The 27,765-nt window shown below is 50.1% G+C and overlaps 4 protein-coding genes across 6 annotated transcripts; 3 read left to right on the forward strand and 1 right to left on the reverse strand.

Annotated features, from left to right (window-relative positions):
- Positions 1-1,340: 1,340 nt before the first annotated feature.
- On the forward strand, positions 1,341-5,223 carry slc10a7 (solute carrier family 10 member 7). Of its 2 annotated transcripts, none has more exons than XM_057854139.1 (12): positions 1,341-1,563; positions 1,814-1,982; positions 2,066-2,202; positions 2,679-2,754; positions 2,825-2,863; positions 2,942-2,977; positions 3,128-3,211; positions 3,272-3,437; positions 3,520-3,571; positions 4,035-4,108; positions 4,184-4,329; positions 4,405-5,223. In XM_057854139.1, the coding sequence occupies exons 1-12, from the start codon at positions 1,493-1,495 to the stop codon at positions 4,435-4,437; spliced, it is 1,083 nt and encodes a 360-aa protein (XP_057710122.1). In that variant the 5' UTR covers positions 1,341-1,492; the 3' UTR covers positions 4,438-5,223. The 2 variants fall into 2 exon arrangements, with proteins under 2 accessions (XP_057710122.1, XP_057710123.1); XM_057854140.1 differs by having other exon boundaries at positions 1,900-1,982; positions 4,405-5,185.
- Positions 4,756-7,019, reverse strand: LOC130928698 (reelin domain-containing protein 1-like). Its single transcript, XM_057855412.1, has 4 exons — positions 6,806-7,019; positions 6,465-6,735; positions 6,251-6,396; positions 4,756-6,173 (listed from the first exon to the last, which is right to left on the reverse strand). Exons 1-4 carry the CDS (start codon positions 7,017-7,019, stop codon positions 4,966-4,968), a joined length of 1,839 nt encoding a protein of 612 aa, XP_057711395.1. The 3' UTR covers positions 4,756-4,965.
- A 2,271-nt stretch (positions 7,020-9,290) lies between these two features.
- Positions 9,291-14,580, forward strand: LOC130928616 (zinc finger protein 335-like). 2 transcript variants are annotated; one of them, XM_057855323.1, is made up of 9 exons: positions 9,291-9,854; positions 10,386-10,687; positions 10,752-10,946; positions 11,351-11,743; positions 11,811-11,871; positions 11,948-12,000; positions 12,483-12,525; positions 12,604-12,783; positions 12,966-14,580. In XM_057855323.1, exons 2-9 carry the CDS (start codon positions 10,510-10,512, stop codon positions 13,579-13,581), a joined length of 1,719 nt encoding a protein of 572 aa, XP_057711306.1. In that variant the 5' UTR covers positions 9,291-9,854; positions 10,386-10,509; the 3' UTR covers positions 13,582-14,580. The 2 variants fall into 2 exon arrangements, with proteins under 2 accessions (XP_057711306.1, XP_057711305.1); XM_057855322.1 differs by having other exon boundaries at positions 9,291-9,562.
- Positions 14,581-17,910: 3,330 nt separating this feature from the next.
- otud4 (OTU deubiquitinase 4) lies at positions 17,911-27,598 on the forward strand. Its single transcript, XM_057855321.1, has 19 exons — positions 17,911-18,330; positions 19,696-19,779; positions 20,010-20,060; positions 20,156-20,202; positions 20,270-20,342; positions 20,541-20,622; positions 22,779-22,972; positions 23,038-23,140; positions 23,203-23,267; positions 23,325-23,401; positions 23,484-23,563; positions 23,641-23,719; positions 23,781-23,910; positions 23,979-24,300; positions 24,387-25,010; positions 25,078-25,118; positions 25,515-25,848; positions 26,407-26,456; positions 26,561-27,598. The coding sequence occupies exons 1-19, from the start codon at positions 18,199-18,201 to the stop codon at positions 26,738-26,740; spliced, it is 2,748 nt and encodes a 915-aa protein (XP_057711304.1). The 5' UTR covers positions 17,911-18,198; the 3' UTR covers positions 26,741-27,598.
- Positions 27,599-27,765: the final 167 nt, after the last annotated feature.

Raw genomic sequence — 27,765 nt, forward strand, 5'->3', positions numbered from 1 at the left:
ACACATTTTATAAGCTTAAATATACAAAGTTTTTTTTTTACTAGAAATAAGTCTTAAGCTTCTTTTCAGCTAGCTGATATTATTTCAAGAAATCTGAGTAAAATTGACATGAAGCACTAGCAGTTTCTATTTCTAGTAGATTTACACTGAAAACAAGGCAATTTCATTTTTTTCCAGTCATTTTTTAGGAGGTGGGTTTTTGCAGTGCATGTGTATTGGTTCTGGTGATACGCCGTTTGAGTCAAACCTTTGTTTTCAAAAACTGCCAAAGCACCATTCTGAAAACTTCTGTCTAGATTTTATTAGGAAATTTAAATTGCATTATTTCAACACAAATGGTATTAACATACACAAGAAATACAAGCTTGTTAATCATCTCTTAAGTATCCAGGAATGCAAAAAATACAATTTGTCTTCATACCACTCCAAATTTTCTGTATAAATAAATCGACAACAACAAAAAAAACTTCTTAGACAGGGAATAGCAAAAATAAATAAAAATGGAGCCTTCCTTCAGGATTAACACTACTGTTTTTGTCCACAAGCGCAGCCAAACTCAACAAAAAATGAAAGCTCCTTTGGGCTGCTTTAAGACCACATAAGCAAAATAAAAATGAAAACTGGGGAGAAGGGGGTAAACCTTGGTACACTACATTTTTTTTTAAAGCTGAGTAGAGTTTACTATATTTCTCAGGGTTTTAATTAACGATCAGAAGGACACTTCTAAGCAGCTTCATACTCTGTTAGCAAGTTCACACAGTTTAACATAACGGTAATGCTAATCTGTGATGCAGGTCGGACTTTCGGTAGCAAAATTAGTGGTGCGTTTCACAACAATTACATTTTGCATTACTTACAGCGGGCCGCTGGCCGAAAAAACAAAAAAAACATTCCTAATATCCCTCCCGCGTAACGCAATTCTGTACTGTGAGAGTTGAGTGTGTATGTGTGGAGGGGGACAGGGGAGGGGGTTAAGTCATCAGCCAATCAAGCGTGCGTTTGAGGGAAAAAACATGGAATGCCACATTCAGCAAGTAAAAAGGGGTAAGTCTGAAAATAATTGACTTAATAATAATAGGGTCAATTCTACCGTTACAAGAAATGGGAAGACAGTCTCAATGACCTATATAACTGAACACGTGATCTAATCCGAATTGGGTTGCTTAAAAGTTGGTGGGGACAAACTGAGTCTCCTGTAAAGTGTTTTGTCCCTACCGTCCGTGCCATTCGTATGCGAGTATGTATGAGGAGTGCAAATTTTCGCCAGAGGGTGGCGGTATGTTGCTAAAAAAAAGTGGTTTAGCAGCCCCCAATCATGTGAAGAAGAAGAAAGACGGCAGCTCAGCTCGAGTTCGCGCTTGAGGTGCTCGACTCGTGCCATCACAACAAGGAACTCTTGTCAAGCGGACCGAAAGAAAACAGAAGAGAAGCGCCCGCCCGCCCGCCCGCCGCGGCGCCGAAACATGGCTCTGCTGGCCACGCTACGGAAGGAATGGTTCATCATTGGAATCGTGCTGGTCATCTTGTCGGCAAAAGCGCAGCCCGGTTTTGGTGCGAAAGGAGGTGAGAGAACAGAACACCGGCGGCCGTCCGCGCTAACTGTCGTGGTGTCAAAACATTTAGGAAGTCGTAACGTGTCGCTAAACGGTGTCGATTCGCTGTCGGAATTGAAGGGGAAATGCGGAAGTTTGTTTGTCCGCCCGCCGCGCGGTGACACGTCGCACTCGACGACGCTAATGTCAACACGGCGGGCGGATTTGGACGAGAGCCAGTGAAAGCGATTGATCGGAGCTCTCTTGTAAATTTGCCCAAGGTGGACGCGCCGAACGCTGTTAGACGTCGCTTGCTTTCAAAGTCGAGCCGTTTCCACGGTTACCCATTTCCTCTGCTCTGACTCAGGACCGCTGAAGCCGGAGATCACCGTCTCGTATTTGGCCGTCTCGCTCATCTTCTTCAACAGCGGCCTCTCGCTGAAAACGGAGGTGACGAAAACGGCAGAGGAATGCCGAGCTTTACCGATTCCGACTGAAGTCCGCCTCCCTCCCTCCCTCGTCCCTGTGCGCAGGAGTTGACCAGCGCCGTACTTCACATCCGCCTTCACCTCTTCGTTCAGTCCTTCACGCTGGTCTTCTTCCCGCTGACGGTTTGGTTGCTGGTCAGGGTGCTGGCGCTGACCGCCGTCGACCAATGGCTGCTTAAAGGGTAAAGCTATGTACATCAGGACTAGTCAATGCACTCTTTTCTTTCTCAACTTCACCGGGCGGGCGGAAAAGCATGTTTCATTCGTTCCGGAGTGGGCAAAGAAACTACTTTGACCGCCACCAGATCGCGCCGTAAAAGCGGTGCATCCTCACTAACCCTATTTATGAAGCCCTTGAAATTGAACGCGCATCGGGGAGATCCCCTTTTTCTTGTACGGAAAAAAAGGCCAAAAATGTCAACGCTCTGAACAAATCAAAGATTGCTATTTGCAGCTCACGCGGTGTGAGGCGCTCAAGTGCCAGTGCTAATATTTCACAATCAGAGCGAAGATCAAGCAAGGAAAGTCGCTCAACTTCAAGTTGTAGTTTGACTGCTGAATTTGCTCAAAGGTTGCCCCGTTTTTTTCCCCTTGATCTGGCAACGCTGATGGAATATCTTAACTGAGGGGAACCTGAGCCGACAGTGTCGTTGCCTAGGTTACAGACGGTGAGCTGCATGCCGCCTCCGGTCTCCTCGGCCGTCATTCTCACCAAAGCCGTCGGCGGTAACGAGGTACGTAAGAGGCGAGAAACGCCGCCGCGTCCTCGTCGCGGCGACTGATCGGCCGCGTGTCCGTCGACAGGCGGCCGCCATCTTCAACTCTGCGTTCGGGAGCTTCCTGGTAAGCGTCGAGCGGCCCGGCCCGCTCCGGTCGGGTGGCAAAGCGTCGCCTCACCCGATTCGTCTTCTTCTTCCGCAGGGGATCGCGGTGACGCCTACGCTGCTGCTGCTCTTTGTAAGTCTGACCCGACAAGAAAAATGGCAAATAGCGGTCGGTCATCGTCCTGATGATCTATATTAACCTCATTTACAGCTCATAACGACGTGACTCGTTGATAGGCATTTGGATATATTGTCACACCCCAATCTGTTTCATTCCCCCCAGCTGGGTTCCTCGTCCTCCGTGGCCGTGGGCTCCATCTTCTCTCAGCTCTTGGCGACGGTGGCGGCGCCGCTCGTCGCCGGTCAGGTAAGGGGGCGGAAGCCGGCCGCGCCGGCCGCGACGTCGTCCTAACGGACTCCCTCGCAGGTTTGCCGCCGCTTCCTGAAGGAATGTCTGGAGCGTAGGAAGCTTCCGTTCGGAGCCGTCAGCAGCGCCGTCCTCCTCGTGATCATCTACGGCACCTTCTGCGACACTTTCAGTAATCCCGGCACGGAGCTGGACTCCGCCAGCCTGCTGGCGGTCGTCCTTATCAGTGAGTGTTGTGACGTTTCTGCTTTTGGGTCTTTGGGTTTTCTAAAAAAGGTTGTGTGTGTGTGTGTGTGTGTGTTTTGCAGTTTTCTCCATTCAGCTCACTTTTATGCTGCTCACCTTTGGATTTTCTAGCAGGTAAAAAAAATTATATTTACTTGGAAGTGCAGTGTTAAACTGGAGGTCCGGTTCGCCGCGAGGCCCGCGAAAATCAATGTGTTTATTGCTAAAATCAAATGCATCTACTCTTGGATTTGCTTGTCTTCCCAAAATAAAAAAGAGAAACTAATATACACTTTGTGTTCATATTAGAAATGTCTTTCATAAAAAGAAATCGAATGTTTACAGTTCTATTTTATAACAATGAAACACAAAAAGAATGTTCTTTCCGCTCTTTTTTTTTCAATTAAAAGAATATAAAAAAACCCCAAAAAACCAAGAGTTTTCATTAATTCGCCCCCGCTAGTCCAAACGGATCGGACGTTTAGCGCCGTCGACACTGGCCGGCCGGCGAGTTCGGTATTCGTACGGCTCGGCCGACGTAACGGGCCTTCGGAAGGAAAGCGTCAGCGTAACGTTCGGCCGTGGGCTTTGTTCGCAGGGCCGGCTCGGGATTCAGCCCCGCCGACACGGTGGCCATCGTGTTCTGCTCCACGCACAAGTCGCTAACGCTAGGTACGCGGCCGCGCCGGAGGGAGGGCCGGTCCGACGGGACGGCGGCGGATTGAGGTGTTTGTCGCACGCGTACAGGTATCCCCATGCTGAAGATCGTGTTGGCCGGCGACGAGCGCCTGTCGCTCATCTCCGTCCCCCTGCTCATCTACCACCCGGCCCAGATCCTCCTGGGTTCCCTGCTGGTGCCGACCATCCGCCGCTGGATGACCGCTCGCCAAAAGGTGAGAGGGCCCAACCGAACGGCAGTTGATCGGACATGGCTTCAGTCATCATTGTCCCTCTCATTTTGACTCCAGTTGCTGAAAATGTCCAGCCAGCAGCCGGTCTGATGACAAGCGAGTACGTGCCTTACGGTCACCAATCGACCGACCGACCGACCGACCGGGACCTCGGAAGGAGGCGGCGAGCGCCGCGTTTTGGCGCTGCGTAGTTGCAAAAAATTCCCCAAACATTTAGCTTCTATGTTTAATAGAAGCAAAGGTATGTTTTAGATTTGATAAAGGACACATGGTGGTGCTGGGACCATTTATTAGCATTTTTTTGAAAGACTCTTTTCTACTCGCTATTCCAGTTTCCACTGATGGAATATTTGTTACAATAGTCTACATTTTGATGCTGTTTGTGATACAACGAGAAGCCTTTAATGTGTACTCTAAGTGACGACGACGACGCACCCTAAACGCCGAGGTCTACAATAAGCGCTCTTTTTCTGAAGCCGTGAATGTTTACATTGCATTTCCCCCAACTAGAACCAAAGCATTTCTATTTTGAGCGGCAATCTGCCGCTGCCGCCACTTTGTATTTTGGAAAGGAAAACTTTTTCTTCCACAAAAGGAAATAAATGAGTATCCAAACCGTCAGTCTCCAGGCGATGCTAGTATGTCGTACTCTGCGAGAAGTACCAGGCTGTTCTCTCGGATCCGGCGGACCCGGACCAAATCGCCGCACTCTTGAAGGCGGACGGTCCCTCGCTCGCTCCTCCCGTAATGTCGCTCCCGGTCGTTCAGCGTCACCTCGGTGCGTCTCCCGCAGGACTGCCCGTACACGTAGCGCACGCCGACCACCAGCGCCATCCCTAGGCCGGCGGAGCATCCCAGCAGCATTCCCAGCTCCCGAGAGCTACGCCCGGGCGCGAGTGCCGGACGCTCGCCCTCTTTACCTGGCGTTTCGGAAAGATGGCCGTCCGGCTTCGCTTTCGATTCTCCCCCGATGTCGGATCGGAGTTTGCGGCCGGAGGTCGACGCGTCGGGCTTCCGTTTAGGATCGGACCGCGCGACGCGGGTCTGTCTTCCGGACGGCTCGAGTAGGGGAGTCGTCGAGGGCCCGTCGTCGGAGCGACGCGGAGCCGGAGAAGGTCTCGGATGACGGGACGGAGAAGTGGGAGAAATGGGCTCGTTCCGGGCGGCGGCGGAAGCGGCGTTAAACGGTGCCGACGACGGAGAGTCGGCGACTCTGCCGAAGAGAAAGGCGGAGGAGGATGCCGTCGGAAGAGCAAAGGACCGAACGGGCGGAGAGATGTTTAACATTTGGGCGGACAGCGAGGGCCCAGTTCTTGGACGGGCTTCGGGCCACGATCCGGGGCTACTACGCGGCACGTCGAGCGCTTTGTCCGACGGGGGACGCTTCCGCGGCCACGAGGTTTTCGGGGGTGGAATGCTAGGAGGATGAGAAGGTCCTTCTTTAAAGCGGAATCGATGGTCTTCGGGCTTCGTGATCGGGTGGAGAACAGGCCTTTGGGTTTGGGACCCTGTAGCGTTCAGGAATAAGGCTACCGAGTGCAAAATTGTCCGGGTGGAATTTCCGGGTCCTCTCGCTTCCTGCCACGTCGGCATCGAGGGGTCCGATTTGAAGGTGGTGGGATTTCCTACGATTGGCGTCCGAATTTCTGTGTCTTCTGCCTCGTCTTTCCGATGGTGGTAAGATTCCGGGGAGCGAAGCGGAAAAGGGGGTGCAGAAGTGGACCGCCCGTCTGGCGGACCTGAATTTGGGAGTCGCACTCGGGGCGTAAAGCTTCTTTTTCCTGTCGGCTTGAGACCGGCGGGTCGGTCGTGTTTGTTCGATGGAGCTTGAAAGGCAAAAGATCACAAGAGAAGGAGGGATTAGCGCAAAGACTCGCTGGCTTGATCTATTTATGTCATTTACCTGAGGCCGCAGTGGATTTCTCATCACGGAGGCCAAAAAGGGCGCTTCGGGTCTTTTCTCCCGTCCAAAGACTTTGACTGCCATCGCGCACCACCGCCGACGAAATCCCCGCCCAGTAAACAAAGTAGGACTGGACCACTGTGATACTGGAAGGACCCAGAATGAGCGCGCGTGTCATAAAGTTGCGAGCGGCGGCCGCGGATAAAGGACTCACTAGAAGCGAACGTCTCCCACGGGCGCGTCGGGAGCCCTCCACACGAACGACAAGTTCCGCTTGGGCTGTTTGTCCGAGTGGGTGAGCGTGTCGCCTTCCGACAGGCAACGCAGCGCGTGGGTCCCGGGCGGAGCCGAGGTCCAGGAGCCGCCCACCAGAACCGGAGCCTTTCCGGAGGACCCCGGCTCGCCCGCGGCTCCCGAATCTTGGCCGCCCCCGCCGCGGGCCTGCAGCAGGAAACCCATGAAGTCCCGAGAACTCCGGACGGTCACTGGGGACGCAACGTCTCGTTGGGACCGTCGTACGTCGCGGATCGTCACTAAGTGGAAGCTCAATACTACCTGTAAGCAGTTGTCCGGGCAGATAGGAGCGCGCCGACGCGCGAACGGTGACGTGACTCTTCCGCGGGTCCTGAGATTGGACCCGGATGTGGCCGGGACTCATGGTTCGGCAGGAAGCGGGACCGGCGCCGCCAGAAAATGCCCCGACAGCGCGTGACAGGATGATAGTCGTTGCAGCTGCCGCCGCCGCCAGATATAGCATGGAAGACTGCATCTTGAAAGGCCATCAAGTCATAATACTTACTATTAGCATGTTACTACTTCCTCAATTCCAACGACTGTCAGCAATTACAATATAAATGGCAAGATGACATTTGCTGTTACCTGGCTAGAATGTCTTCTCTGCTGTACAGCACAGTGTGAGGATGAACTTTTTGTTTGGCTGGGGGTCTTTTGCGTGAGAGGGTGGGGCCCAGTCCGCATAGAACCAGAGGTAAGTAGATCCGCCGCCGCTCCAACAAGCAGCCTACAGATACACTACTTGGCGTGGATTGAAATCTACCCTCGGGGTTGTCTGGAGGAGCTATTTCTACAGGATTAAGACCACCCTTGGCTCGCTAACAGGATGTACGCCAGCTGCGGCCGCCTCGCTCCAGGATCTTCCAAACATTGAAGCCGCCCCACCGACCCGACCCCGCCCGCGCGGTCACCGCGACCGGTGAAGACCGAGCTCAGATCCGACACGGACCGGACTCCGTCGGTGCGCTATTTGCCATGCCGGCTCTCTTCCGATTTGGGCCCTAACGTGAAAGAATACTGGTGAAAATGAAGATGCACCAAAGAGATCGCTTCTTGCCAAAAACGTACCTTTGTGTCATTTCGGGTGGCCTGCCAAAGTCAATTGTGGGTGTCGACCAGGGGCGTCACTCGGTTTTAGGAAGGGGGGGGGGGCTTGGCCCCCCAGGAGGTGTAACTATCCAATGCTGTGAGAAACTCAGCCTTTCTGTTTTTCCCCATTGTACTGAACCCGCACCGAAACGTGACCTCCGCACCAACCGTGACGTGTGTATCATCACACCCATAGGTTTTTTTTCAATATGCAGGTGAGGCTCTGAATTTCCTGTCTTTGCGCTAGTTATGAATAAAAAACATCACACAAGGCTCATGGATACGTAATTCAAGAAAGTTTAGGGCAAGTGATTATATGTAATAATATGTGTATGTGTGTGTATTATAGTAGCATCTACAAGCCAGTGCTAAGCTGGTGATGATAATGCACACTCAGCAGGAAAACGGCACATTATTTTCAATTTATTGTAATCACCTGGACGCCACAAACTGTATGTTAAAAGTTGCCCGAGAATTTAAGACAATGCTTGACACACAAAATGCTAATGCTAACGAGAATGCTAGTTCGCATGGAGTGTTAGCTCAGCACTATCGTCAACATGTTTGCAACAGCGTCACCACACCCTTACCTCCCCCGCGCTCTGCTCTATCGAGAGTCCAGACAGCTGTCAAATCGGACAAACCTTCCCTTCATTCAACCAAATTGTAGAAACGAGCCCCTTCACATCCTCGGTAACGGCGTTGCAAAGATGGGAAAAGTCATTTATTAGATTATGCACTCCTGGGGGAATGCTGTTAGAAATGCCATGATACGCCGGCCCGGTACCGATTGTGAGCAAGGACACGGGGAAAATACGGAGTGAATTTTCAGTGATGTGGGCGTTCTCTATATGAACAAGTGGAAAGGATTGGACGCCCAACTGATGGGGCTTTCTACCTTAGTCTATGAATTGAGGGAAAACGGACAGATTGATGGACATATTTAAGTTAATAATGATAGGTTATATGATTATTGATTTAAACTAATATTCTGGCAACTTCACAGTGAATATGTCAGCGGTTTTTCTATTTTTTTTTTTTTTTTTTTTTTTTTTTTAAATAAGGTGATCGTACGCCCCCCTAAAATAGGCCTAACGCCACCACTGGTGTCCACGTCACGTTTCTAGCTAAAATGCAATCTGAATCAAATTTTTGCGTGTCAATGAAAGGTCAAGCCCTATAGATATCAGAATGTTTTTTTCCCCTCTATTAAAAAAAAAAAAAAAATCAATGTAAAAAAACGAGAAAATAACGTTTTTGGCTTTTGAAGAAAATATAGAGAATATTGACATACTTTTTTGTGTAAAAAAACAATGACAAAAAGTTGACTTCAATAAAAAGTATCAAAAATGTCTATAAACGATTGCTCGACTGAAAAAGTCATTTGCTAATAATCCATTAGCCCTTTAGTGTCATTGACGATAATATCCGTTGAATCGTGTGGCTTTTTTCATCCTTCTGTGAATTGAAATGACTTTCTCAGAAGTACTGTAGTCGTTTCATCCATTGGAGCCGGGAGGGCTTCCAAGTTCAAATGGGTTGGACGTCTATCGCCGATCATGGCAGCCAATGAGTTGGACTTACTGCGTCCCTCCAGCGCGCGCGCGTGAGCGAAAGGGAGCGAGCGAGCGAGCGAGAGAGAGAGAGGAGGCGGAAACCTCCATCTGCCCTGCTCGGTGACCGACCCGTCATCCTCCTCTCGTCCTGGAACAAGACGTCTCCCGGCGGCGTTCCCCTCTCCTCACTCTTCCCATCACCAGCGCCACTAGCACTGTTGAAAAGTGGGGAAGAAGGCTCGCAGGTCGACGCGAGAGAGAGGGGGCGAAAAGGACAATTCGCCTGTGATAAGATGCGTGATCTATATATAGGCTCTGCCCCGGACTGCACCATCTCAAGCATCGTCGACATGCACATGCCCTCCCGGTCCGGGTAAGTCACGGAGGGAGGATGCGGGGCGGTGAGACGGCGTCGTTCGCTCGTCGCGGGGTGCCTTGTCGACGTGAAATGACCCGAGCGGATGACTTCAGAGGTCTCGTGAGGTCGAGCTCCGTTCAGCCATGTTGCAGGGGCGTGATGGAAGGGTCCCGGGAGGGGGGCTGGGCTCTTGACACCTGTCCTCCTTCCCGGTACCAGCAGGAACGGAACAAATTGGCGCACAAGCTAGGCTCTCCCACGCCGGGAATTGACTTTGTGACTCGGCGTGTCAGCCATGTTGCGGCGGGTAAGGGGGGGGGGGGGGGGGGGCACCAGCGCGGACACCGACCAACCCACCCACCCACCATCCGACCGACCGACCGACCGACCGACCGGGCAAGGCAGGATGGACGGATGGAGGAATGGGGTCACTGATGGGTTCTGTTAATGCACCAATATTTACAGATTGAAAGCTAATTTCATTTTCGCAACTCTTAATATTGTGCTTTGGTGATTCATTTACATACATTTGGACATTTTTTTGTTAAATGCAAATGGGTGTTTTTAATATTTTTAAAATGGGAGGAAAATTTGGCACTCGTAGCCTATGGTTGTTTATTGATGACTAAGGTCAGGGCAGGACACGATGCAGACTGTTACCATGGAGATGTGATTATGACACTAGTATCGGGCCTTATCCGATTCTGGCACCATTAGGAGATGGACTCGTCCATTCCCAATGACGTCAATAGACGTCCGATCTGTTTCGGATCTAACGTCTATCGCCGTCAACGGCAGCCAATGAGTCATTGCGCTTTTTGTTATCCGTTCCTCACAGGTAGTCCATTTTCATCATGCTCTCCTTTGGCCGAGAACCTTCACGTCTTATTTTAGCATCCTTCCTCTCGTATCGCTCGCCTCTCTTCTGAGCGCGACTCCTTTGCCTTCCTCGTCGCTGGAAAATGAAGCGGGGGTCGAGCGTGTCGCCGCCTTCTCCGGACGACGCGCGGCCGGCTCGTCGGCTCCGCGAGCCGGAGACGCCGTTAGCGGCGGGTTCCGGCCCCTTCCTGGCGGCGACCTCTCTCTTCAGCCCCGACGTCAGCACCAAGACGGCGTCCGACCTTCTCATTAGGCTGTCAGGTAGCGCGAAACGTCCGTGACGAGCGGCGGCGGCTTTTTGACGGCTTTCTTTGGGCATCTTCAGAGGCGACCCAGAAGGCCCGGGCGCTCCCCGGAAGGCGAGGCGACGGACGAGCGGGGCGGCAGGAGGAGCCGGGTCCGGCTTTGTCTCCCGACGGCCCCGGCGGGGCCAGTCCCGATCCGCCGTCGCTCACGCGCACGCCCGAGGGGGATTCCGCCGGCGACACGTTGGCTTCGGACCTGCTCAGGAAACTGGCAGGTGTGAACATTGAATCTGCTTTGCTGAACAAAACAAAAAAAGAAAATCTCCCACCAGGATTTGAATACACATTGTCACTGTGGCAGTTGAGCGTGCTGACTACCGAGCCAACAGTCTAGTCCGGTTTCGGTACGGTCTTTTAAATTCTCAGGGAGTAGGCCTTTCCCACACTCGCCACTTTAACCAGTTTTCACTAGCTCCGTAGCCGGCACGTTCGACGGCCACAGCCAGCGCGTTCGAGATCATTTTTTCCACCGTCATTTCCAGCTCCCAAAAATTTGCCATCAAATTCACGGTACCTGAAGCACTGTTCTGTTTTTAACGTGTATTTTTTGACTACATTTTCCCGTCAATTTCACCGTGTTGTCGAATGACAAAATGACCAAGAATATGTTTGATGACAGAAAGCCAACTCCTGACCCGGCCCAATGTGAAGGTCAAGGAGGAAGAGGAGTCCGTGGAAATCCACACGGCGAGAATGTCTGGCGTCGCCCGAGAAGGCGCGCCTACAGGAGGTCGCCGTCCTGCGGCCGTCAAAACGGAACACGGCGAGGAGGCGGAGATGGCGGATCCGCGCGTCGGCGCCATTGTCGATGTTAAACAGGAGGAGGACGTTCTTCCGAATGGGAAAACGGAGAACCGACCCGCATCGTTCTCGGGAGTCGCCGCGGACGAGAGGCGGTTCTTTGGAGACGCGCTGTGTCCCGGTGCCAAAATGGCAGAGCGGTGCCTACGGGCGGCGCTGTGGCAGGACATGTCTATCAACTTGGCGTCCACATTGCTGCACCGGCTCTCAGGTTGCGTCACGCTCCGATGGAAAGGTCTCATCGAGCGCCCCGTTCACGTTCTGCTCTCTGTCTTCAGAGCGGGTCGCCGAGTCCGGCGGCGGGCTTCCGCAAAGGACCGGCCCGCCCGCTCGGAGCAGGTACAGTACGTGTCTCGCTACCTTTGTCGTCTTCTACCGCATACGAAGCGTTCTCTTGTCTTTGTGTTACACGCAGTCCCGTCCCGAAAGCGGAGCCGGCTCGGTCCTGCCCTTCGGAGCCCGCGCACGGTATACCCTCTCCAAATGATCTACTATTAATCTGTTGCGGTTAGTGAGAAAATTTGCTCAAAATTGGAGAAGCGCTGACTAGCTTTTGCGTCGTGATTCATTCATTGCCAAATGAACGTGCAACTTGGCCACTAGGGGCATTTCGATCAAGTCGCAAACAAAGAAGACCTTTACTGTAGTATCAGTGTTTGTTTTTTTTTTCGCAGTGGATTTTGAAAATATGCCTATTGTTAAATATCTGCCTATGTGCTTGGATGTAGCGCTATTCCTTAGCCCGACTATGGCCTTTTGCATTCTATGTTAGCATTAAGCTAGTGATGTCAAAGTAAAATATATGCAGTTTTCATTTTTTTCCCCACCGTAAACTACAACTGTCGGTGTCAGGACAGCTCGATGGCACCGCACCGCAACCCTAACTCCTAGCGGTCGCAGGCGTGTTCAATTGTTCCACTTTTTCACTTCATTTTGTCTTACGCACGCAGGGAATGTAAGCGAAACGCTAGGAAGCGCGAGCTTCTATTACAGGCAAGTCTGGTCGTCGACATTGACTAAGAAGCTCGGTCGGTCGCCACGCATACAAAGTACCCTCGCCCCTGTGCTCAGGTGTCACGTGTGCGGCTTCGAGACCGACGGGCGCCCCCTGTTCCGGTCCCACATGACGGAGCATCGGCAGCGGGAGCGCCAATCCTTTTCGCTCCGCTGCTGCGTGTGCGACTACTCCACCAATCAGGAGACGGCGATGAGGCCGCACGCTGACAAGCACTCGCTCGGCGGGACCGGCAGGTGGGTTTTGGCATTACCTAGATGACGACTAGGAGACGCCCGATCCATTTGAAACGGGAGGGCCGTGAAGGAACGCGGCTACATTTCTTGTCGTCGGTTGGTTTCGGGTCCCCGGATCCGGCATCCGCCCGCGCTTCAGTCACGCTAAGCTAATGGCCGCGCTTCACCTCCGCCCCCGCCAGGTGCCCTCTCGCCCTTCCCGCGGGCGGCGCGCCGACAGTTGCCACGGCGACCGCGCCGGAGACGAGCGCCTCGGAGCATCGCTGCCGCATCTGCCAGAGGTCGTTTCCCGGGCAACCGGAGCTGCTGGTTCACTTCCAGGGTCATCGCCAAGGCAACCGCTACCGGTGCGAGCGCTGCGGGCACCTGACGCGCACCGCCAATAAGCTAGTGGAGCACGTGCGCGTGCACACCGGGGAGCGGCCCTTCACCTGCCAACTTTGCCCCTACAGCGCCAAACGGCGGGACAGCCTGCGTCTACATTGCAAGGTCAAGCACGGCGCGCGGGCCGTCGTGGCCGCCCCCCACTCCGACGTACACACCCACCGCTCCTACGGGCACGGAGACAATCCTAGCAAACACGTTCGCCGGCCGCACGCCGACGTGCCCCCCTCCTCTTCCTCCCTTCTACCCCTTCACCCCTCGCGGAGCGAGCTAGCGGGGTGGAGGGATTTGTCTCCTCTGGTGCCCATCACGACACTCCTCTCTTTAAAGCCCGGCTCCGCCGCGCCCCCGCCCCCTCGCTCCCCCTCCGACAAAAATTCTTTCCTGGGCTACCTTGGCCTGACGCCTTTGTGAACGAATGTCTTCTCCTTCTGCTGACTTGTCGACGGATGGATGTAAAGCTCCTTCCCGCCGCCGCGTGCCAGAATGTCAGTTTATTGACGCGGCGGACCCCGTCGACATCGCCCGCCGCCTGCTTTTTTAGCCAATGGCCCGCCCGAGCGCTGGATAGCAAAGCACGTGACTCCCTTTCTTATGATTATTATTATTGCTACTAAGTATGTGTTGTTCTTCAGAAACTGCCAGCTTTGTAAAGCATCGCCATCTTCACGACAATGAAGTTAATGGACCAAAAGTGTAAATAATCCCCTTTATTCATGAGCACCTTCATTTTAAAAAAATTTTGTTTGAACACCCACAGCTAGCGATCATTCGCAATTAATGTGTGGGAGGCACCAATCCGCTTTTTACTGGAAAAAAAAAAAAACAAAAACCGACCAAATATTTTGACCAATGAAAGTTGATCTCTTTTTTTCTCTGGGTTTTCTTGCCGTCCACATGCCGACGCCGTACGCACAGAATGCTCTTTGCCCTTATGAGCTACTATATACTAGCCGCATCTACCAATGTCTTTGCAGGCAACATTTTTGGAACGACACCTGATATTGGTGCGTCCTTAATATGATTATTGCCAGAATGATCTGCATGATAATGTACCTTTTTTTGCCAAACCAAATTGAAATCCACATTCCAATGTTTTGGCTAGTTTTGCTTGCTCAGTAATTGTGTTGACAAAGATTCTCTTTCTAATCTTTGTGTTGTACATAGCGGCCCACGTGCACTTTGTTGGCTCGCTCATGCAAAAACGGACTCGCGATTTGCGCTTTTTTACATCGATATCATGGCACAGGAAGATTGTTTGGGTCGCGCGGCTGTCAATCGCTTCTTCACGAACCAGATCTCCGATCGGGCAGAGCTAACGGATAGTACCGTGAAGAAAGTTGTTTTGGTATCCTCTGCCGCTTTGCTCTTGCTTGACCAATAAAGTTTCAGTTCAGCAGAGCGACACCTCCATCTTGGTCTCGTAGAGCTCTTTTTTTCGTGCGGAAATGATCACGAGCAGTGTCCGACCGTATGACGGGAGGACACGTTGAAAAAAGAAGTGGCAGGCATGAAGGTCAAATTTCTCACTGAGCAGTGCACGCACACACGAGTGGGAGGATGAGTGTCAATCGCCACGAGCGCTGCCCCCCCCCCCCCTCCACCCCGCTTTGGTTGCCAGGGTTACCTGGCCTGTTGTAGCCGCGGGAGCTAACAAACAGGGTCATTATTAGATTTCACTAAATGAAAGGAGAAGGCGGATGATGGGGGTGAGAAATCAGTGCATTTGGCACCTTGAGTAGGGATTTCACCCTTTCACGTACAAATCACGTACAGGGTATTCATTCAACTCATCGGCTGCCGTTGACAGTGCTAGACGTCCGATCCATTTTGACTGGGAGGGAGAGGCAAATGAACGAACATTAAATACCGTATTGGCCCGAATATAAGACGGTGTTTTTTTGCATTGAAATATGACTGAAAAAGAGGGGGTCGTCTTATATTTGCGGTCTAGACATTATACCCAGTCACGACTCTAGATGACGCCAGATATCATTGAAGCGATGTTCTTTTATGACAGATCTCAGCTACTCTCCCCATTCACGACGCTAGATGGCACCAGATATCATTGAAGCGATGTTCTGTCATGTCAGACCTCAGCTACTAGTTTAACCAGTTTGCATGATTTTATTGCAGTGTTTTTCCTTATTCAGATTCGTTTCAAGACTACAGTTAGACTTCACATTGAATGCAGTTATTGCAGTTTTGTTATCACAATAGATTGGTTTATTTACCTTTCAAAAACCAGAAGCCATTCATTTACGAATGTGATTGCACTCTAGTTAGCATATTTGAATGTTCAGATATTAAGATTTGAATGAGGCAAAATAACATGCCTTAGCTCTCAAATATATTGTTATAATCATTTGTTTCAGATCTACTGTAATTATTTTCTGTATAAAAAAATAATTTGGTGTTCAAAAAGTCTTTTCACACTTGAGTCTTGAAAAAGAGGGTGTGGTCTTGTAATCAGGGCCGTCTTATATTCGGGCCAATACGGTACGATCATGAAATACTATGAAAAAAACAAACTTTAGAGTGTTACTTGGGGCCGTGACCAGGGGTGAAAGTGTTTCACAACGGGCCCTAACTGCGTTCCGGCATGAGATTTAAAGGCGCTATGATCCCGAAGACATGACGGCAACTGTCAAAACCCCATGTTTAGAAAAAAAAAACCTGCCTGCCACACACGCATCTCCAATAAGACTAATGTCAGATTTACATACACAAGTGTTGACACGTGTCTAGCATGATCCGTTTCGACCGATATTTATTTATTGATTCTACGTCGTTCTTCCCAGCGTCTCTCTGTATCTGACAAGTTGCGTCGCCCTGCACGTGCAGGCAGCAAAAACATAAAAAACCCAACTCCGCTGTCTGTTCCATTGGCTGACATACTGACGTGCGATCAGCATGGATAGTTAGCTCTGATTGGTTCAAATGCACGTTTTTTGGAATAACAGATAGAGGGGGAAAAAAACCAAGCTTGATTTAAAGGGGCAATGCAACAGAAAATGGATCAGATCTTTAAGAGAAAGGAAATAGTTGATGAGGTTTATTTTATTTTATTTGGGAGGTTCAGAAGATCTTCCATGTTAATGTGCACTTTGAAATTCTTTTTGTTCATTTATGGAAGGCTACTTATTTATTTCCTTAAGATAAAAAAAAAAAAAAAAGTCAACGTTTGCTTTGTCTTCAAAATATATCCCATTTCACTGCGCATAATGTAAGTCATTCGTACTTATTTTTTGTTAAACTTACATCTTATGTCAAAAAAGGTCAATGTTTACATTCTTGTTTTTTTGTTAAACTTGCATCTTATTTCAAAAAAAGGTCAGTGTTTACATTATCTTCAATTAGAGAGTACATCCTAAGTTCTTGGATGGTTAAAATGGAGGTTTTGCTTTTAGATTTGAAGAAATGAGGGAAAATAAAATTTAGATCAGGGGTCCCCAAGCTTTTTCCTGTGAGGGCCACATAACTTTGCCCTTCTCTGATGAGGGGCCGGGGTCAGTTTGTAACAGAAAAGGTGCGACGATTGCAGGAGTGACTACATGTAAAACTGTATTGTTTTTCAGAAAACCACAAAGTAAGTAAAATAATAATAATAACACTATTAATTAAATAGATAATAACCAAATAACCCTCTCTGGTTTCTTCACAGAAAAAAATCCAGGAAATAAAAAACACTATTGAAGAAAAATCAATAAATGAATAAATGGTCCCTGGTATTGTTCAGGGGGCCGGACCAAATGTGGAGGCGGGCCGCAGTTTGGGGACCCCTGATTTAGATGGAATTTTGTAAATCGGTGTAAAAATACCATTTTGAAGGGAAATCACTTTCTCATTTATGCCTTGTTCCAGTGTAATGCAGTAGCCTAATGCACATGTGAAACCTTTCATTTTCCCAGCCGCTTATCCTCACGAGGGTCACGGGGGTGCCGAAGCCAATCCCGGCTAACTATGGGCACGCCTTAAATCGGTTGCCAGCCAATCGCTGGGCACAAGGAGACCAATAACCATTCGTACGCACGGTCGTACCTAGGGACAATTTAGAGTGTTTGATCAGCCTACCCTCCATGTTTTTAGGATGTGCGGAGAAACCAAAAATCACGCAGGCACGGGGACAACATGCAAACTCCACACAGGAAGCCTGGGATCAAACCCTTGATCTCAGAACTGTGAGGGGAACGTGCTAACCACTGTCTTTGTGTGTGTGTGTGTGTGTGTGTGTGTGTGTGTGTGTGACACCTGTTGTGTTTTATTGTGTGTTATATTTATCACTGTGGCAAAAGAAGTTTTTTGCATTTCGGTGGTTTTAGGAGGTTTAAGCCCCTGAACTCACCCCCCCCCCCCCCCAATTAAAAAAGAAAAAAAGAAAAAAAGAAGGGTGCTCTGTGCCAAACTTGATATCAGTGAGTTCCGGCAAGAAATTCGAGCCACTTTCACCCCTGGCTGTTACCAGTGTAAATTCATTTTTATACATATGAATTGGCTTATTATTAAGATTGTATTCATTTATACATGTATTTATAATTGTGGATCATTTTTTGATTATTTTATATTTTCTTCAAAAATAATAATGTAATTTAAGGTTTCTTTAAATGACAATAAATCAATAAGGTAGAACGTTCGCCCTACATTAAAAATGGAAACAACAATCAATGACGTTCAATTGAAGCAACCAATTAGAGAAGGAAGCCTTCCCCCTCGCGTCCATATTGGTTGCGTTACTTCCGCGATTCCCTGTTTGGCGGGAATTCTTTGGCCGGAACTCGGAAGTGATGCACTTTTAAAAAGCGATGCGAGCGAGCGAGCTCAGTGACGGACAGGAAACGCCAAAGTTGACTTTCGCTTTCGTCACGGCCAGTTTGACGAAGAGGCGGCGGCGAAGGAAGCGCTAGTTTTCCGGGAAACCAAAGTGAACGCCGTCATATGAACGACAACGAGTCCCCTTGAGGCGGACGTGGCGTGGCGTGGCGAGTATTCATCTTTACTGCGTTGCAAGTTGCTTTTCTAGTTCAAGCTAGAATGAGCCGAGCCGGAAGCGTGAGCTGGAGAGATTCGGAGACGCTCATGGACGACTACTTGGCCGCCCTAGGACTGCATCGGAAGCGGGTCGCAAAGGACGGCTCGTGCTTGTTCCGCGCCGTGGCCGAGCAGGTAGGAAGGCTGCGACAAAGACCACAATGTAGCAGTCTACGGCTTGTCGTGTGACGCCATTATGAGCAGGTCTTTTTCCCAACTGAGCAATTGTTGGATTCCGTGCTTTTCGAAAATGCATCTCAAAACTAGTGACTAAAGCAGTGTTTTTCAAGCATTCTGAGTCACGGCACGTTTTGACACTGGAAAAAACCGCGTCACACCACAAATGAATACATTTCCAAAATGACTTTCTGTACAGTAGATTTGATGATGAGATCATTTCTCAATATTTATACTTACTCAGTGTGAAACTCGATCCTATTAAGATGATATCCTGGCTTCAACTCTTTTCAGTTGCTCTGTCTTTATTTTTTATAGCCATTAGGCTTAAAAGCTCAGAATGATCAGACAGGAGGACTCCAACAATGTCTTTAACTGAATCCGGGCCGAACATCTAGCTGACAATAGCTTTGCAGGCAGGTAGTATTCATGTTTTTGCCATGGTGTGGGACTTTTTAGTTTGAACGACAAAGTAAGTGACTTTGAGGGCTTTCCCATTGACCTTTGTAGTTTTTCTCAAAAAAAGGTGCCCGTTATGCTGCGTTTTCACCAAGGCTAACAAAATAGTCCATGGGCTTGTTTCATTTGGAGAGGACCTTTAAGCTCGCTTACCACCATAGCGCTGTTTGGTGGTAGTTTGTTTCGCGTTCAAGAACCGCTCAGATCTTCAGCCACGCTGTCCTCGACAATGTGCTGGAATGTAACACGGGTGGGGTGGACGGTCCTCGCATATGGATAAAATGGAGAGGACACTTTGGTGTATATCGACGCTTGAGTATAAGGGAATGATGTACACTAACGTGCTGGTGTCCACATTGTCGTGACCGGCTGAAAGCCAGAAATCCGAGCGGCCCCCGAACGCGACACGAGCAATGCCTCGCTCATCTGCACCGGCCCGTAACCCTCTACGTTACGTACTCCTTCCTTCCTTCCTACTCCACCTCCGTTCGACGACGTGAACAAAGAAAAATATGATATGGGATCATTTCTCGCGGCACACCAGACGATAGTATGCCGAGGCACACCGGTTGAAAAACACTGGACTAATTACATTGAAATCGGGTATGCGTTTTACCATGCGTTACCTTGGCAACAGAACCCCCTCCCCCAACGCTAAGGATGACCAAGCTGCTGTCATTAACACGGTGGCTGCCATTGACATCCAATCCATTTGAAGTGGGAGGCATATGGATTGGACGTCTACTAGAGACAAATTCATTTCAGTTCAAAGCAGGAGGAAAAGAGCCGCACGATTGTATGTGGGAATCCATTTTAGTATGCCTTTAAAGATTCCATCTCTGCTCAAGTATCTTCTCCTCGCAGGTCCGTCACTGCCAAAGCCTTCACGCGCAAGTTCGTGCCGAATGCGTCCGCTTCCTGAGGCGAAACAGAGCGAGTTACGAGGCGGTGAGTGCACGTTCAAAAAGCTTCGACGGTATCGCCGATTGTCAACTTCAAACAGTCGTACAATAATGATGCGTTTAATGCTAATTTTAGGAAGTGTAATGATTTATTGCTAGCCATTTTAAGAAGGCCGAGCCTTGGCTTCTGGAGCTGCTTGTGTTGCTGCTGAATTTTTCTTGGTGTGCGTGTGCGTGTGCGTGTGCGTGCGTGTGCGTGTGCGTGTGTGTGTGAAGTTCATCGAAGGTGATTTTGAATCGTACCTGCGTCGACTGGAAGACCCGCAGGTGGGGAATCGACTCGACGTGACCCAATTTTTGCTTCGGCTAACGTTCAATTCAGGTTAATAAACTTTATTTATCCCTTGAACTTGTTTTTGCAGCAGTGGGCGGGCGAGGTGGAAATGAACGCATTAGCCATCATGTACAAGTAAGAAGGAGCTTATCTGCTGCAGTTTTGATCTTCTCAAAGCATTTCACTTTTTCTGTCCATACAGGAGGGACTTTGTGATCTTTCAAGAGCCTGGCCAACCCCCAGTGGACATCACAGGCAATAAATTCAAAGAGAAGGTCTGTGCCATACATTCACATTGGCTTTAGTTGAACTTTTCTTTCTAGGTACAACCTAGAACTATTGTCTGGGACAAAAGAAAAAAAAATGAACTCATCTATAAGTGTAGACAAAATGATGAACTCAAGACAACTATTTAGTCTCTTTATGACATACATTTGTACGCATCCAGTTAGACCTTTTTTCCCCCCCTTCAGGTCCAATTGTCTTTTCTGAACGGAAATCACTATGACAGCGTTTATCCCATCAGCCATATAAAGAACGCCGCGCTCTGTCAGTGTGAGTATTTTCAACGTGCTACGGGAAGTACAGCTAAATACAAAGTGAATTGGTTCCAGGACCTTGTTTGTAAGTCGAAATGGTTGTCTGTCGAGCAGGATTTTCCAATAAGAATACATTATAATTCCATTCATTCGTTCCACAGGCCAAAAACCCAGAGTATATCCTTAAGAAATAATGCTGGTAGTACTATTGCAAATAGCAATTAAAGAGCAAAACGAATAAATTATGAATACAAATCAGAATAACAATACTATAATAATAGCAATAATAATAATCTTAATACCTATAAGAATGTCACGAATCGGGTTCTAAGGTGGCAGACTTTTTTTGCTGTACCCGAAATGATTAGAAACCTGACGGAGCTGGCGATTTCTTTGGCGACGTTACCACAGTAAGAATTGTCACCTTAACTTCTAAAGACTGGCCAACGGAGGAGGACCGCCGGCCGAGATCGACATTCTACGGCCCTATTGACGACCCGGTTCACGGATGCAAACGGCGTACTTATATTTTGTGATCGTTCACGTCTTCGTTTCAATGGGAAGTGTCACCTTTTCTTTTTTTTTTCTCCAACGCACATTTTTGGATCCAGTGTTGGTTTTCCTCACAAGAAAATCAGCCGTGCGTCCGTCTCGCGGGCGCTGTCAAAAATCGTCGTATTTCGAGGCGATGATGACATATGGCGAGTCAAATTTGACGTCGGATGTCGAAAAGATAGTGTGTCGAAGCGATTGTATGTTGAGGTACCGCTGTATTTCTCTCTTGTTGAAGAGGAGAAAAGTCCAAGCAAAAATAGCCAGTTTTGACTTTAAAAAAAAAAAAAAAAAAAAAAAAACTTTATTATTATTCTCTGAGATGAACAGAAGATGACACAATTCAGGAGCAATAAAAACCTAAGCTGAATACACTTAGTCCCAATTAAAGGTGGCCGGCCTGGGCCCGGGGTTTCTGGAGTGCGCCGCGACAGGTCGGAGAAGATTTTCTCAATTGTACTTTTTCTAATGCCTATCCAAATAGGCAGCTTTGTGTTAGCCCACAAATGAACCCCGTAAGGGCTCACCGGAGGGATAAAAGGTTATAAACAGCCTTGCACATAAGTGGTCCGCATGCGTACCGGACGTAGACAAACGCGCTGGCCCTCAACGGCTTCCATCCGCTTTTGCGTACCGATGGCTGACCACTGTATTTGCGGCGGACACCAGAAAATCACTTCTCAAAGAAGCAGACCCCACTGAGTCGTTATTTCCGTGTTCCTCCGCTCCCGTCAAAAGACAGACAGACAGACAGACAGACGACAGAGACGTCACCGGAGCTATCGAAAAAAAGGACTTTTTCTGAAAAGTGGCTGCGGGAGGTACCGTGGCTAGAAGCAAATGATGCTCGCACAGAAATGTGGTGCAAAATTTGCCGTGAGAATTCCAATGTCGCCGATAAGAGCAGCGCATTTTATATAGGGTCAAATCATTTCAGCCATCCAAACTTTGAAAAGCACGAAAAAACAGCATGTGGCGATGTCAGACATGACCCCACTCGCCCTATGGACAAGTGGCGGTATAAAGTTAATGAAGAACAGCGCCGTGCACTGACAAACGTGTTTTTGCTGGCATTTTACAAAGCTAAACATGCACGTTCAATGAGCTCTTATGAGGAGGACGTCCCACTTTTTCAAAGGCTTGGAGTTCATGTGTGAGCTGCATAATGCCCTTTATTTTGAATGAGTGCTCTTATGTTTATTTCTTGGCATTTCACTTCAAAGTAATGGCAATTTTGTTGTGCCAGTTGATGTTAATCAAGCGTTAATTGTTAATATCATTAATTAAAGGTAATTGGCTCGTAGTAAAGCTTGACATAATTTTATCGCATCAGGCGGGTCGGCTCTCAAGCTCAATGAGGACCAAGTCACATCTCCAGGTCCTCATCTGAGAACCTGGGCATAAAAAAATATGCGCACCCATGGTTATAAACGATCAGTTCCTATCCCTTGGTCATATCGTAGAGGAGGAGAGATCATTTTGACTGCCAGCTCTTAACCGCGGTATTAGAACAACAACGAACATGTATAATTGCATCAAGTCTATTGCTTCATTGTGGTACGCTAGCTGCTACTGTAGAAATGCCTAAATGTGAAGTAATGTATTGTGTGTTGGCTGTAGCCATCTTGTATGAGCTTCTGTACGCAGAAGTCTTCCAGGTGAGGCGTCACGCTCTGGCTTCCTGGCGTTCCGGCGGCCGAGCCTGCGTTCAGTTGAGCGACATCCACATGGCGGCGTGCGCTAGCAGCGAGTCCGACTCCGACCCGGACCCGGACGCGGGCGACTCTAGGAGTAACGGCAAAAGCTGGACTAGGGTAACTCTCGTTCCTTTGGCGAACTTGTCATCTTTACGAGTGTCAATCACGAAATGCGCTTCCAGGGGCGGGGCCGCGGGTTGATATTGTCAGAAAGTGTCCGTCGCTCTCTGAACGCCGATCTGTACAGAAATGTCGCGTACGACGTGTGGCGTAAGTTCAAGAAAGGTAAGGCAGTTGGACACGTCGCGGCCCGTGGACTACCCTGAGAATATGTCCCTTCTTCACAGCGCAGCAAAAGCAGGACTACAGCATGGCCGCCGAGTTGCAGTTTTCTGCCGGACGGCGCCGTCAGGTCCTGAGCACGCTTTGTTTTGCTAAACGCGAGCTCATTTTTGCGCTACGATCGTAGGTCCGGCCGGACGGAAGCGAGCGGGACGTCGACGCCGGCGTCCGGGTGACTCTTTACGCCGAAGACGAAGGCCAAACGTGAGTTCCGCTTCGACGTAAATCGCCACCTACGGCCGCTCACGTGAGCGACGTCGCCGTTTGTCTTCCTCTCGCCCGCCAGTCTGCGATCGGTGACGTCGGAAGTCCCGGGTCGGAGCGACGCCGTCCGTCGGGAGGGGAGGCTTAGCGATGGGCGGAAAGGTACCGCCGTGTCCTGCCAGGGTGCGAAAAAGTATAGCGGCCGCGTAACGGACGGGCTGCGTATTTTTCTCTCAAAGAGGTGGCTCGGGGCAGGGGCAAGTCCTCCGGTCCCAGAGCGGGTGCCCGTGTACACGTACAGCGGCAGAAGTCCAGATGGTAGGAGTACGTGACGAGATGAACCCGATGGATTTGGACATAAAATTGTTTGCTCCTTCAGGAAGAACACGTCCGACGCCTCCACTTTTGGCCTGACGGAGGAGGAGCGTTTGGCCAAAGACGAGGAGCTCGAAAACGTGGCTCTGGTGGAGCTCCAAATGAAGGACGAGCGCAGCTTTCCGGCTCTCGGGGTTAGGAATCCAGTCTCCGGTTATTTTCCCCTCTGCATCGGCTCGTGTGTGAAATCTGTTCTCTTCAGAGAGCGAGTCCACTTAAAGACATCGGGGTGCCTTCTTCCCGCGACGCGGAGAGACGGACGAGCGCCGCTCTTCGAAGCGCCGACTCCTCGCGCTCCTCTCCTCCTTCTGCGAATTCTGCCGTCCCGTCCTCAAATATTCCCGCCGGCGAAGCGGCTCCCGTTTTCATCGCTCCCGTGGCTCCGTCTCCTTCCGCTGCGACGGCCGTTTTCCGGCGTTTGTCCTCGCCCGGGCCTTCGACGGCCCCGAGACGCTCCTCTTCGTCGCCGGCGCCCCACCTTCCGCGAGTCGCGGACGCCCTCCGGAGCTCTGCCGCGGAGCAGAGTAAGGACAAAACTAGCGTGCCGCCGGCGCGGGCTCTCGGCACGTTTGCCCGCCACGGCGATAAAAGTTCCCCGCTTTCTCTTTAGGTCTGTGTCCAGATTTGCCCGCGGACCGGGGAGCGACCGAAGAAGCGCGGGACGGGGAAGCCGACGCGATCGGCGACGCGTCGGATCCCCCTCGGAACCGGCAAGTCCGGTCAGAGCCGCCTCCCGCTCCCCTCCTCCAAAATCCCGGCCAGGTTGCATCAGTTGAGGAAGCCTCCTCCGGCGCCCCCTTCCCGACGGGACGGCCCGCCGCTCACCTGCTCCAGAATCCCGGCCAGATTGCATCAGTTGAGGAAGCCTCCTCCGGCGCCCCCTTCCCGCCGGGACGGCCCGCCGCCTCCTTCCCGCCAGGACGGCCCGCTGCTCCCCTGCCCCAGAATCCCAGCCAGATTGCATCAGTTGAGGAAGCCTCCTCCGGCGCCCCCTTCCCGCCGGGACGGCCCGCTGCTCCCCTGCTCCAGAATCCCAGCCAGATTGCATCAGTTGAGGAAGCCTCCTCTGGCGCCCCCTTCCCGCCGGGACGGCCCCCGACCCTCGCGGGAAACATCCCCGTGCGGCATCTCTCCCAGGACCCGCTGTACCCAGGCTTCCCCATGGGGGAAAACGGCAACGTTCTTCCCACTCCGGACTTTTCTCTCCGCGAATCTGGAGAAGACCTCCCCCGAGGTGAAGAAAGTCATTGACGGTGCATGAAATCCATTCAATATTGTGAGTGATGATTTCCCTTCCGCAGATATAAACGTCCTGAGGTTTTTCTTCAACTTGGGCGTGAAGGTAAGCAAACTAGCTTCCGTACCAGGCCGTGGAGTGATTTTGTATTTAAAACCATGTGATACGAGGCCCTCGAATGGTATTGGTTAACTTAAAATTCTACGTAAAGATTCCACCTGATGGCGCCAAAGCAATACTTAGAGAAATAGCTCATGCTCAAGATTGTGGGCAAATATTTGGGACCGGCCTCTTCAAATCTGTGAATATGGCTTTATTGCAGGGGTCTGCAAGTCCGTTCCTCGAGAGCCGCTATTCAGCTTATTTTCCACTTGCTTGATGAGCTGACGGTTTGATTCAGGTGTCTTAAAGGAGGGAGACGTGGGAAAAGGAGCTGGATGGCAGCTCTCGAGGAGCGGGCTTGCAGACCCCTGGTTTATGGTTTGCTTTTATGTGCTTCAGGCTTACACCTGGCCCTTCTACATGCCCTGGGTGTACCTGTTGCCCCTCCAGCAGACCCACATCGTGCCCCAAATCCTCTGTCCGGCCCAGACTCCCCACCATCCTCCCGACGACTCCCTCCCGCCCGCCGATGACTGCTACGGCCGAGCGTGGCGGGAGTACGGCGAGTCGGCGTGGCGACGGCAGGCGGCGGAATCCGCCGCACGGTCCGCCCCGTTGGCGACGTCCCCCCGGAACCCTTTTGCCGATGTGCTCCGCGGAGGTTCTCTGGAAACGTCTCCAATCGGTTCTCTGGAAACTTCTCCCATCGCTACAGTACTAGCACCGAATACAGGTAAAGCTGCATAGCCTCTTGTGGACATAATTCATTGGCTACAAGTGTAAACCCTGTAAATCCTAACCCTAGGGGAACCTCTGGGCAGTGATTTACTCAAATCAATTTTGGGAGAAAAATGTACTCTCGCGCAGGTTTACCAAACTTTTGACTTGAGTAGATATGAGAAGAGGCTTTGGCTTACACTAGAGTGGTGACAATTTTCTTCTTTATTCTACATATTAGATTTGACTTTATTTTTGCCAGCACAGTGGCTTTACCGCTTTGACCTTGACTATTCTTTCCACTGAAATGTTTTGGTTAACCAACTCTACTTGAGTAGTATTCCTTAGATGTAACGCTACCCTTACTGAAGTGAAATTTATGGATACCGCCTGATAGGATTTGCGATAAAAGCAAAACGTTTATGCTCACGTTTGAGTGCCGTCGACAGCGCTAGACGTCTAATTCATTTGGACCGGGAGCCCATCCATGACCTCATGGCTATATAATACCACTCCTAGGGTAGTGTATTTTATGTGTATAGGCGAAGGTTTCAAGACCCTTTACTGTCTTCAGGGGAGGACAGTGTAAACGTGATGCCACAGCCTGACGACAACGCAAGACAGGTACTGAATGTTTTTGCACTCTTTGCGGGGATTCCCTACAATGTATTTCTATTATCTTGCTAGCTAAGAATCGCCTAAACTTGATGTTTTCCTTCTATGCAAAGGGAGGAGCCGTTCCTTTGGCCCGCACGCCGCCGCCTCATCACCCGTCAGTGGGCAGCAACACAGAAGAAGCCTACGAGTCAAACGACCAGAGGCCGGCACAGGGCCGACATTACGGCGGACGGCGAGGCGGTTACCGGAGGAGACGTGGACGAGAACCCGGCGTTCAAGGAAGATACTGACTCCTACGTTTGGACATTGGATGGCGTTTGTCCAATAAAGACTTCTAAACTGCAACTTTATACCTGTCGTGTCTTTAGCTTATCCTTCCGAGGTGCTGCCGGTTCCCCTCGTAACATTTCAAGTTGGTGTCCTTGAACTGCCATTTGATTGGACGTCTCTTAGGCTAGGTTCATACCGCAGGTCTTTATGGACAAATCCGATTTAGGTCATCAAAGAGCGAGAGACGGGGAGCTACGTTAGCGATGGAGCTGTACATTAGCGATAGCGGCTAACTTTAACGTAGCTTTTAGGGAAGAGGCGAGCTTGACAAGTCATTAAAAAAAAAAAAATCAAAATTGGGCGGGGTTCAGTGCTCCAAATGAGCAATATTTCAAGACACGGCCGAGAGTCTGGGCCAACTGTATATGTGTGCATCGTGCTATTGATCCATATAAACTTTGAATATAAGACTAAAAATGTTATTTGTGGCCTCTTTTTGGAAATCAAAATTGATAGCCCTAGAATGACGTCAAGCCAGCATTTGTTTTGATGCTCCTGCGCATGCGGGTCAGTTTCCACAGTGCATCTCAGACTGCGATTAATGCGCATGCGTGATATTTGAACGGGCTCAGTGGACAAAGGCGGTCTGCACGGGCATGCCAAACGGATGACAGAAAATGGGAATTGTGCATTAAGACCCGTGGTATAAAACTAGCCATAGTAATTAACTCTGTTAATTGGAAGGTCATAGTGGTCTACGGCAGTGTTTCCCATCCAAGGGTGCGTGTGCCCCTAGGGGTACGTGGAAAAATTAATTTCTTTCCAAGATGATAAAAAACATTCTTAGGTCATTTCATAAGTGCTTCCATAAAATGGTACGTGTGCGCTGTGACTTGTTTCCCTGGGGAGACAATAACCTGTGGCACAGCCAAATCATTCATTCATTCAAACTGCGGGAAACCTGTTGACCTGCAGGTAAACACGGGCAAATGGCTCAAATGTCCAATTGCTGTGGATCCGGGGGGGGGGGAGAACGCTGACAAAC

The sequence above is a fragment of the Corythoichthys intestinalis genome, chromosome 13 (assembly GCF_030265065.1).
Source record: "Corythoichthys intestinalis isolate RoL2023-P3 chromosome 13, ASM3026506v1, whole genome shotgun sequence".
Lineage (NCBI taxonomy): Eukaryota > Metazoa > Chordata > Actinopteri > Syngnathiformes > Syngnathidae > Corythoichthys > Corythoichthys intestinalis.